The sequence below is a fragment of the Callospermophilus lateralis genome, chromosome X (assembly GCF_048772815.1).
Source record: "Callospermophilus lateralis isolate mCalLat2 chromosome X, mCalLat2.hap1, whole genome shotgun sequence".
Classification (NCBI taxonomy): domain Eukaryota; kingdom Metazoa; phylum Chordata; class Mammalia; order Rodentia; family Sciuridae; genus Callospermophilus; species Callospermophilus lateralis.
In genome coordinates, this window is record NC_135325.1 from 125,269,541 (window position 1) to 125,281,599 (window position 12,059).

The window sequence follows — 12,059 nt, forward strand, 5'->3', positions numbered from 1 at the left end:
ACATTCCTTCCTTCATGCAGTTTGCAGTCTTTTTAAGTTCCTTATCGATTTATCTACCAGGGTCTTAACCTTTTGATTATTTTGTATGAGCTTTATCTTATCTGTTGTATGTTTTCCTTCAACACTGTTATTTGCTTTTGTTGGGCTTTAAGCAGAGAAAGGACACATAGCCAGATGGGGCATTTTAGAAACCTCTTCCAGCCCTCCTTTCATTGTCTCAGCACTTATCATCCCTGATATTTTGTTCAGTCTCTTAGCTTATCGTTGATCTGTCCTGCTGGTCTGGGAGGGAGCACCAGGCATGCAGGAACCTTGTGTGTCAGGCCTGTTCATCACCTGTGTCCATGGAAAGGATGGAGGCGGACAGCCTTTGTAGAATGAATGGCATTCTGGCACAGGACAAGGCAGGGTGAAGGACAAGTTGATGCAGGAGGCAGGGAGACCATTTTGGAAGCTATGACAGTGACTTGGCCAAGAGATGGTGAATATGAGCCCACAGCCAGTGGTGCAAACAGAGGGATGTGGGTGGATAGAGATTTGGGTAGAAAGTACTTCCCTCCAGATGGATCTGTCCAGGAGGTTAAGGAAAGGAGGCAGGTGGAGGAGCCAGGGGTGACTCCTAGGTTTAGTGTGATATGGGTGTAGTGCCTCAGTTTAAGGCTGGGTGCTCAGAGCTCCTAGGCACCTTTACTCAGGCCTGGGCAAATGAAGGCGGTATGGGGATAGGGTGCTGAGGAGCTTCCCTGTGCCTGCCTACCCCATCAAGGAGTCTTGGGCAGAGCTTTGGACCCAAGATAGCAGCCGGTTTTCTAGTCCTGCTTCTTCCTTTCCTCCATGAATTCAAGGACAACCCCACAGGGGCCCAAGGTGGTGGCTCTGATGAGCCCATTATACGGATGGGGCCACTGAGGTCCCGGTGGGAAATACTGTGGTCCAGGACCACTGAGTGAGTTGTTGGAAGCAGCTTCTGGAGCAGGAGCATGGGGCTTTTGTCCCCACCCCTCCCCCTGCCTCCAGGGGCCAGGCTGGCGCCGGCCAGGGGAGCTGTAACTGGTTCCCTGCTGGGCCCCTGACCTGCCCTTGGCCTCTGCCCTGACCCTGTCCCGCTTCGGTGGAAGCCCCAGCTCAGCCTGCCACTCGCGAGTCCCACCCGACTCCTTTCTCTTGCACCCGTTGGCTCGCCGACCCCTCTGGGCCCGCCCCGCCGCCCCGCCCCGGCCCGCCCCTCTGAGCTGCTACTCCACGTCCCGAGGCCGAGCCTTCCTAGGTGGAAGCTCAGTCTTGCTGCCAGGAAGCTGACGGCGCTCGAGCTGCGCGCGAGGCTTGGCTTCCACGTGCGAGCCTGCTCCGCCACCCCGCCTCCTCCTGGCCGCCGGGCCTGGGGACTCCCTGCTCTGGGACGGCGCCCCGCGCCCTGCCATTGCAGTAACCCTGGCCGGGACATCCACGCGCGGCAGCCTGCCGCCAGATCCAGGTCTCTCTCCTTTTGTTCTCTCCTAGGGGGGAGGACTGGGGCCGGAACAGCTAGCTACTAGAGGGTTTGCCGAAGCCGGTCACCTCGTCGCCCCTTTTCCCTGGGCGCGTCTGGCCGTGGGGGAGATCGAGGCTTTGAACCCCATTCCTTCACACGCACACACCCCCCAAAGTCGTAAGCTCGAACTTGGGGCGTGATAGCGGGCAGGCCCAACGAAGGAGCCAGAAAGGAGGTGTGAAGGAGGTGGCTAGGGCTGGGACGCCTCGGGAGGAGCCTGGAAGGGGCTGTTAGACACCCGCTTGTCTTCTGGGAGACCCTCGCGCCTCCCTAACCCGGGCAGGGAGCAGCGCCCCGGCGCCCGAGTGGCTCCCGCGGTGCTTTTCTAGGGGCGCCTTTTTCTGTGTTCTCGCTGCGGGTGGGGCGCGAGGAGAGGAACGGGAGGTGTACGAGTGTCCCTGCGAGATTCGGCGCCCGCCTTCAGGACTTGGGGCTAGCTTTACATCTCAGCCCCGGAGCGGCGGTCCGCGGGGACCCGAGCTCACACCGCGCGCCTTCCCTCTCTCCGCAGCGCCTGCCCGACGTGCAGAGAACCGCGCGCCCATGGAGAGCCTGGGCCGCTCGTGCCTGTGGCTTCGCCGGGAGCTGTCGCCCTCGCGGCCGCGGCTGCTGCTCCTGGACTGCCGCAGCCGCGAGCTGTACGAGTCCGCGCGCATCGGCGGGGCGCTGAGCGTGGCCCTGCCTGCGCTGCTGCTGCGCCGCCTGCGGAGGGGGAGCCTGTCGGTGCGCGCGCTCCTGCCGGGGCCGCCGCTGCAGCCGCCTCCCCCTGCTCCGGTGCTCCTGTACGACCAAAGTGGGGGCAGGCGACGGCGCGAGGGCGAGGCCGAGGCTGAGGAATGGGAGGCTGAGTCGGTGCTGGGCACCCTGCTCCAGAAGCTGCGGGAGGAAGGCTACCTGGCATACTACCTGCAAGGTAGGTATAGGGTGGACTTAGTGGGCACCTGCCAGGGAAGGACCCCTGCCTAGGGAAGCAAGACCTAGCCTTCCAAGGGGATTCATAATTAATTTGACCTTGGGTAAGCCCCGTCTATTTTGTCTAAAGTGGAGGTGAGACTCCCTCTTCCAACAGCTGCTAGGCTGCTTTCAGGGGAGGGGAGCCTGATCATGACCTTGGGCAGGTCCTTCACCCTTGAGAAGCCCCAGTTCTTAGTCTAGAAAATGGGGAGAACTGGGCCGAGCTGACCTAGTTAACAGGATGCTCAAGAACAAAGTCCTACGTTTGGGATCCCTGTGTCTGGCCAACAGCTTTCCCACCTTCCTGGTGCTCTCTGCTCCTCTGTACCTCAAAGGAGGCAGAGGCCAGACAGCAGGAGGGAAAATCCTAGGCCCTGAGATGGTGGGGGAAAATCCTGGAGCTTTGCAGGCAGGAGAAGGCATGAGGACAAGGGACCAGCCTCCCCTGTAGTCAGGGCAGGGCCCTGGATGGGCAAAGTGGAGGCAAGTTGATACAGGTCTCTTGGCCCTGTGCAAGCCAGATGCCCCCTCCCCAGAGGCCCGGTGCAGGGGCAAGGTTCCTGTGAAGCTATAGAGGCAGCTGTCCCCACCTCCTGATCAGTTGGTCACCAAGAAAGGTCAGTTGGGCTGTAATGAGAATATATAAATATAGAAAGTGTCAGATTTCCAGGTCCCCACCCCCAGCTCAGGGAAATGATCGAATCTGTAGACAAAAGAGTTGCTGGCTTCTCAGGACTTTGGAATCATTCAGATGGAATGTCATACACTCTCTCCCAAGCTCCCCATTTTTGGGGGTCCCACTTCATCCTGTAGCGTTCTCCTGGCCACACCCGATCAGGAGATGCCCAGGTAGAGAACTGACACCCAAACCTTTCTTCTTCTTTAACTGATGACTGCTGTCCTCAGTTGAGCCCTCACATCTGCCTTGGCTCTCAGCCCTGGAGCTCTAAGATCCTCTTGGGTGGCTCTGTCAGGACCCAGCTTCTTGCATCTCCAGTGGCCACAGTGGGCACTTGTCATCCAGTGCTGCATGAGGATTGCTAGGGCACCCACAGCATACTACACATGCCCCCCCCCAGTGTAAATGAAACGCCCCTTGGCTCTTTTGTTCCATTTGGGGAGATCTGCAAACCCCCTAGGTTGTATAGGGCCAGCTCCCTAACTCCTGCCAGGGGCACTTGGCTGCTCAGGAAGCCAAGTCAGCAGGACCCTTTGCTTCTCCCTCCACAGGTGGCTTCACCAGATTTCAGGCCGAGTGCCCTCACCTGTGTGAGACCAGCCTCAATGGTGGTGCTGGCTCAAGCATGGCCCCAGTGCCCAGCCCAGTGCCCGTGGTGGGACTGGGTGGTCTGTGCCTGAGCTCCGACTGCTCTGATGCGGAATCTGAGGCTGACCGCGACTCCATGAGCTGTGGCCTGGATTCGGAAGGCACCACGCCTCCCCCAGTGGGGCTGCTGCCATCCTTCCCGGTCCAGATCTTGCCCAACCTCTACCTGGGCAGTGCCCGGGATTCAGCCAACTTAGAGAGCCTGGCCAAGTTGGGCATCCGCTACATCCTTAATGTCACCCCCAACCTCCCTAACCTCTTTGAGAAGAATGGTGACTTTCACTACAAGCAGATCCCCATCTCTGACCACTGGAGCCAGAACTTGTCCCAGTTCTTTCCAGAGGCCATTGCATTCATTGGTGAGTCTACCTTGCCCTCTCCTTCCTTCCTCTCCACTGTACCTCACCTCTCCCATTTCTTCTCCCTCTCTTTAAGATAATTCTTCCCAGGCTTACCTGCCATTCCCAGAGCAGAGATAACCCTTCTAGGGTGAGGGTAGACAGGGCTCAAGCCAGCTCCAGAGCCTGCTAGCAAAACCTCCAGGAATCTGAGGGCGGAGGGTGGGCTGCAAGGGTCCCTCTGGAAGGCCACCTGGCTATGGTCTCACACTGGTCCTTGGGTCACCGTGGCTCTGCACTCCCCCACCTAGACGAGGCCTTGTCCCAGAACTGCGGGGTGCTCGTCCACTGCCTGGCAGGGGTCAGCCGCTCTGTCACCGTCACCGTGGCCTACCTCATGCAGAAGCTCCACCTCTCGCTCAACGATGCCTACGACCTGGTCAAGAGGAAGAAGTCTAACATCTCGCCCAACTTCAACTTCATGGGGCAGCTGTTGGACTTTGAACGCAGTCTGCGCTTAGAGGAGAGGCGCTCCCAGGGGCAGGGCAGTGGGGGCCAGGAGTCTGCCACCTCTGACCCCCCCTCCTTTTTTACCACCCCCACCAGCGATGGGGTCTTTGAGCTGGACCCCACATAAGACCATGTGGGGCTGGCAGGGCTGGTCCCCACCCATGACCCCACACCCAGTGGGTGCTGTAACCACCCATATAGTAGGGGAGAAGGGGGGAGGGGACTCAGCCATAAGCAGGGGGGTGGGGGGTGCTGGGGGAGGGAAAGCTCAATACCTCACTCGGGGGCAGTGGAGCAAGGCAGGGGCCAGAGCAAAGACCTGCCCTACCCACTCACAGCCTATTAAACGTGCCTAAGGGCTGGCCCCAGGGCCATCGGCCTTACCCGTGCGCTTTCGGGTGGGACCAAGCTCCAGAATCTGCCTCTTCTGCGACTGTTACTTTACTCTTTTGGGGGTGGGGTGGGGTTCCCTATCTGAAGAACCATTGCAGGTGGCTGCCTGTTCCCTGGGGCCCTGGGTGCTTGCCAGCTCAGCTAGGCCCTGGGCCTCCCTGTTATTTCCCCCTTCAGAAAAGTTGTGTGCCACTTCCTTTGCCACAGGAACCTGCTCCCAGGCCCTTCCCTGTCCCAAATGGCCACTTGTGAGGAGGGACTCACCACCACCACCAGGGTAGTCATCTCCCTGCTTGTCTGTCAAGGGCTTGGGTCTCTTACGGCTGAGAGCCTCCCAGGAGATGTGGACCCAGAGATGCAACAACTGCCCGGCCTCCACGGGGACAGTCTCTCTGGGTGGCTTCTTACTGCGCCTGGGAGCCACTGGGCGGGTTCCCGGCCACACATCTGGCACCCTGACTGTTTCCTTCCTCCTCCCCCAGATGTCTTGACAGGATCACTGGGGCTCTTTGTGACTGAGGGTGGTCAAACTGCCACCAGAGGAGATGGGGTCTCAGAGCAAGAGCTGGGAGGGGAGGGAGGGAAGGATGAAGGCCTTGATTTTGCTGCTGCGGGTCCCACAGCCGCTATTGGGGGGGAAGGGTCCAAGCTGCAGAAACACACGGTCATTCATTGCAGGCCACACCCCTTGTAGGAAGTGTACGTGTGCGCGCATGTGCATGTCCAAGTTCACACATGCACACTAGCCTCCACTTACACGCTCGCCTGGGGCTGGCAGTCCCATCGCCCCCTCAAATCTGGAAGAGGGGCTATGCTTGTTTGTTTTTGTAATCCACATCATGATTGCTTTCTTTAATTGTTCCTCCTGAATAAACAGTTTATTTAAGATACTGAATAGAGAGGAAAGCTTCTTCATGAGCTCCTTAGAGGGTCTGGGGGAAGGTGGGGAAGGACCTTTTTGCCTGCTCATAGGAGGGCATGCTGTGCTTGCCAGGGACTCAAGTGCCACTTCACATCCTCCATGTCATTTCCCAATCTCTGAGCCCCCATCCCCTCACCACACATCTGAGCTCCCACCCTGCCATGCCTGCTAAAGACCGGGACCCATCAGCAAGCCAAACAGAAGAGGTTAGCTGCTTAGAGCTGCCTGGAGGGGAAGACTGGACTCAGTGTGAGTGAGTCACACAGTATGTATCCATTGCCTCAGACAGCAGGGAAGAGAGGACCCAGATTCAGCCATGAAGTTTGGCAACCAATCCCCAAAACACAATGTGAATCAGACCCAAGCCCTGCCTCAAGGCAAGCTCCCAGCAGCCCCGGTTAGACACCATCATGAGGTTGACGGGAGCTGTAGGGTGGCCCAAGCAGTGGGAGGACGGGCACTCTCACTGACATAATGTGGAATTTGGACTTCAAAGGCCTAGACAGGGGGCAGAGAGGGCCCTGCGGGGGTCTTTGGGCCACCTGAAGTGACAGATGGGGCCTGCCTCTCCATTCAGAACACTGCCAATGCCTTCTCCACAGCAGGCTGGAGATGCTGGTAATACTGCAATTCTGCACCACAGAGATGGCAGAGCGGAAGGGCAGCTGGACGGTGGGTGGGGAACAAGTGTAGCTTGAGAAAACAGCTTTATGTCACTACAACAAATACCTGGGCTAATCAACTCAGGAGAGAGAGGGGTTATTTTGGCTCCCAGTTTCTGAGACTCCAGTCTGGGATCACTTGGTGCTGTTGCTTTACACTCATGGTGAGGCCACACATCACAGTGAGAGAATGTGTCAGAGCAAAACTGCTCACTCCATGGACAGGAAGGAAAAGAGCATGTCCCCAGTGGACCTAGGGACTGCGTACCAAGCACCACCTCCCAGAGTTCCCACAACTTCCAAATAGCACCACTCTGGGCCAAGCCGTTTGGAGACATTCAGGGTCCCAACCACAGCCAAAGACTTGTAAGTAACATGGAACAGAAATGTGGGCAGCCCTTCTGCTCCACAGGCCCTGGAATTGGGATGAAATCTAAAACCACGTGACTGTATGGCTGAGCTGTGAGAAAAGAGAAAGGCTCTCAGGTAAGGAACAGTGAGGATCCTGGAGTCCAGTAATGGGGCTGCTCCAGGGGACAACAGGGCATCTCCTAGCCCAGGAGCCAGAAGCCTTCACAAGGAACACAGCCTTGCTGACCTCCAGAACTGTTAGAGGATAAAATTTTGTTGTTTTAAGCTACTGCCTTGTGATAACTTGTGACAGCAGCAATAGAAAACAAACACAATAGATGACCTTGAAAAAATACCCCCACAAAAAGAGGTGAGGATGTGTGTTTATCTTGACCTTGGATTGGGGTGAAAGTAGAATAAAAAAAAAATGACACTCCTGAGAATTCATTGCCACAAGTGGAAATTCTCAGTTAGAGGGGCCTATTCAGAGTAATGGATGTTCCAGAATGTCTCTTGGAGAGACACAGTGATAGAGTCAGTGGGAAGCTGCAGGATTGGTCTTCAAACTGCATTTAACTCTCTTACACCCAGATTTCACTTAGATTGTGATAGCTTAATAAAAATAGGAAAGCTTAAAACATTAATAAAATACACTGTTTAGTAATCCCAGCAGCTCAGGAGGCTGAAGCAGGAGGATGGCAAGTTAAAAGGTAGCCTCAGCAACTCAGTGAGACCCTGTCTCAAAATAAAATATAAAAAGGGCTGGGGATGTGGCTCAGTGGTTAAGTGCCCCTGGGTTCAATCCCTGGTACCCGAAATAAAATAAAATAGATTGGAAGTTCTAGATGAAATGGTCCAGAGGTAGAATGGCTGCAGACTGCCTCTTTGAAGGGATGACCTTTAACCACAGGCCACAAAGAATTCCTATAGGAATTTTATCTTTTATTTTTTTTTAGAAAGAGAGAGAGAGATAATTTTTTAATATTTATTTTTTAGTTCTCGGCGGACACAACATCTTTCTTTGTATGTGGTGCTGAGGATCGAACCCGGGCGGCACGCATGCCAGGCGAGCTCGCTACCGCTTGAGCCACATCCCTAGCCCCAGGAATTTTAAATATATATAATGAAAAAATGTGTAAGGAATCAAGCTACCATGAGTGATAGACACATACAAATATAAAAACTTAACTATCAATTCTAAGATAACAGATTTTAAAATGACCAGGTACTCTTAAAAAAGACCAAATAGAATTTCTAGAAATTGAAGATACAACTATTGATCAGTAAAGGAGAGAATAGAGAGAATAATTTTTTTTTTCTTTTAAAAGATGGATTTTTCCAAAACTGGTAAAGGATCGGTTTTGGGAAATATGCTAGAAGAGATGCTTAGTGTCCCCCAATCTCCATCTTCCCCTTCTCCCTTTTGGAAATTTTATTTCTAAATAAAATCACTGGGCTGGGGATGTGGCTCAAGCGGTAGCACACTTGCCTGGCATGCGTCAGGCCCGGGTTCGATCCTCAGCACCACATATAAACAAAGATGTTGTGTCCACCGAGAACTAAAAAATAAATATTCAAAAATAATTCTCTCTCTCTCTCTCTCCTCTCTCTCTCTCTTTCTTTAAAATAAATAAATAAATAAATAAAATAAATAAAATCACTGCTAATGGTGACTGTTCTTGCACATCGTCTGCTTTTTCCACTAGTACTCTTAGCATTTTAATCACAGTCACTTTAAATTCTCGGCCTGACAATTCAACATTCCTGTCATATCTAACTCTGGTTCTAGCACTTTGTCTCTTCAAACTGTTTTTTGCCATTGAAGTTTGTTGTTGTTTTTGAGAGCTGGATCTGGGTGAAAGGAACTGCTATAAATGGGTCTTTAGAGATGTGGTGGTGACAGGATGGTGAGGGGACACACTGTCCAACTCAATGACTAAGTCTCCATCTTGGATAAGCCTGTGTCCCTGACCCATGACCTTCACCAATGCTTCTCAGACTCTTCCCCTGGTACATAGGATAGGATGGCTACGGCAGGCTGGAGCTGAGCTTGCCCATTCCCCCAGCTCAGTTAGCCTTCAGTAAAAGCCTAGAAGGACAGGCTCCTGTTAACTAGTTTCTCTTGAGGACAGGCCTTCTTAAGAAGAGAATGCTCAGGACATATTTCAAAATGGTTTATTTCTCCCCTTCTCCTGCCAGAAGCATGAGATCCTTCCCTGTGAGAATCTGATGGCAATTCTGGAGAGAAAACTCCCTAAAGCATGGGATGCCCTGAGACTACCCTCCCACAGCAGAATTCTGACTTGTCCTTACTGACTCTCCAGCAACACAGCAATTACAGTGCAGGTTTCTGTGCCCTGGCATTGGTTTGTGCTTGTGGGTTTCTGCTCTGGGTAGCTGGAATCTCTGTGTGCACCTGTGTCACTCCACCTGAGAGGCAGCAGTTTGCTCTGTGACCTCAATTGTCTGCTTCTCATTTGTTTAAGACAGTGTGAGGACTTAGCTTCTTCCACACCAGACTGGAAAGCCAAACTTTTATAGGTTGACTTTTCTTCCCATTATGGGTCACATTTGTTGCTGCTTCTACCTGGGCCAGAAAACCTGGCTGGGAGAGCTCACCTAGTTTGGTTTCACTCCCTTGCAGACCACAGGACTTCACTGACTGCTATTCATTAGCTGAAAACTATTGTTGTTGTTGTTGTTATTGTTGTTGTTGTTGTTGTAATTTCGATACCAGGAATTGAACTTTAACAAAGCTTAAAGTTATTCGATACCAATATGACCATGAGGGAGTAACAGGGTCCAGATTACATCCCGTACCATAAACAACTAGAAAACTGGCAAAATATGAATCAATAGTTTTCAGCCCAGTGTGGTGCTACATGACTGTAATCTCAATGGCTCAGGAGGCTGACGCAGGAGGATCATGAGTTCAAAGCCAGCCTCAGCAACTTAGTGAGGTCCTAAGCAACTCAGTGAGACCCTGTCTCTAAAAAAATATTAAAAAGGGCTGACAGGGCTGGGGCTGTAGCTCAGTGGTGGAACACTTGCCTCACATGTACGAATCACTAGGTTCAATCCGCAGCACCACATAAAAAATAAATAGGGGCTGGGGATGTAGCTCAAGCAGTAGCGCGCTCGCCTGGCATGCGTGCAGCCTGGGTTCGATCCTCAGCACCACATACAAAAAAAAAAAAGATGTTATGTCTGCCGAAAACTAAGAAATAAATATTAATAAATAAATAAATAAAGGTATTGTGTCCATCTACATCTAAAAATATATTTAAATAAATAAATAGATAGATAGATAGATAAAAAGGGCTTGGGATGTGATTCAATGCTTGAGTATCCCGAGTTCAATCCCTGGTACACCTTCTGCAAAAAAAAAAAAAAAAAGAGTCATCCACAGAATGTGTCAAATGAGTCAAATGAAGGTTTAAAGGGAGGATTCCAGCTGTGGGCAAATGCGTGTATTAGCAAATAATCTCCCCCAAAAGCAACTATAAAGTTGTAGGGAATTTACAAAAACAACCTATTGGATCTGGGATTCAATGAAAGAGTGCATATTGGAGCAAGTAGGTGATTACATATCATACCAAGAACAGAGAGAAAGAGAAGGGCCAGGCTTTCCCCCTTATAACAACTTTCTCAAAAGTTCTTGGGTCACCGAAGAACTCCCTTCCAAGAGCATACCCCAGTGACCTATGGACCCCTCGGTAGGCCCTACCTTCTCCTGAGGCCAGAAGGCAGTGGGATAATGTATTCCAAACCAAAAGGAAAACATGCTACCAAACAAAAATTCTATATGTAGCAAAACTATGCTTTAAAAGTTTAAAGCTAAAAAAATCATTCCCAGATAAACAAAGGCTGAGAGAATATTCACTATTAGCATAACTCTTCATAAGAACTACACAAGGAGGATCTTCGAGCTGAAAGGAAATGACATCAGCTAGCAACTTGAATTCACAGTAAGAAATGAAGACCAGGATAGGTGGTTAACATATGAGTTCATATAAAAGTCTCTCTTGAACTGGGATATAGCTCAGTGGGAGAGTGCTTGCCTGGTATGCATGAAGTCCTAGGCTCCATCTCAAGCACTGCACAAAAAAAAATCTTTTATTACATTATTTCTTCACTTCTTGTATTAATTTCTTTTAAAAACACAAGATTGCATAAAGCAATAGCTATAACACTGTATTATCTGACTTATAACCTATAAAAATGTACTATATATGACATTGTTAGCACAGAGTAGAAGGGAAAAATGGTAGCATATATTGTAACAATGGCTGTGTATTTTACCAAAATTAAGTAAATGTTAACCTGAAATACATTGTGATTAGTTAAGATTCATAACATAAACACTAGGGAAAACACTAGGAAAATAACCCTAAAATACAGAACCAACAAAGAAAATAAAATAGTGCAGTAAAAATTTTTAATAAAAAGAAGGTGGTCAAGAACCAAGAGCAAAGAGACAAGGGAAATAAATAGCAAAATGTTGAATGTAAATCCAACCATATCAGTCATTACAATAAGTGTGAGTAGTCTAAATCCTCCAACAAAAAATCAGAGATTCAAAAAAGGAAGATTCAACTAACTGCATACTACAGATTGTTTCCAAGGGTCAGATCTTATGTTCAAAGGAAAAAAAACATCAGAAAAAATCTGGGTGTGCTGGTACATGCCTGTAATACCGGCTACTCAAGAGGCTGAGGCCAGTCTCAACAGCTTTGCGAGACCCTATCTCAAAACTTTAAAAAAAAAAAAAAAAAAAAAAAAACGGAATTGAGAATGTAGCTCAGTGTTTAGTAAAGCACCCTGGGTTTAATCCCCAGTACCACACACACGCACACAAAAAAAAGAAAAAGAAATGCCTTGCAAACTGTAACCATCAAGCTGGAGTAGCTATATAATTAAAGAAAAAATTCATTTCCTAATAATAAAAAGGTCACTTCTTCAGAAAGATATAAACATATATGTCTCTAACAACACAACCCCAAAATACATAATACCTGAAGCAAGAACACATGAAACTGAAGGAAGAAAGAGAAAATTCAACTATGGTAGT

At 50.5% G+C, this 12,059-nt stretch overlaps 1 protein-coding gene across 1 annotated transcript; it reads left to right on the plus strand.

Annotated features, from left to right (window-relative positions):
• Window positions 1-2,074: 2,074 nt before the first annotated feature.
• Window positions 2,075-4,787, plus strand: Dusp9 (dual specificity phosphatase 9). The gene is made up of 3 exons (XM_077107416.1): window positions 2,075-2,444; window positions 3,716-4,171; window positions 4,462-4,787. The coding sequence occupies exons 1-3, from the start codon at window positions 2,075-2,077 to the stop codon at window positions 4,785-4,787; spliced, it is 1,152 nt and encodes a 383-aa protein (XP_076963531.1).
• The last annotated feature ends 7,272 nt before the right edge of the window (window positions 4,788-12,059 follow it).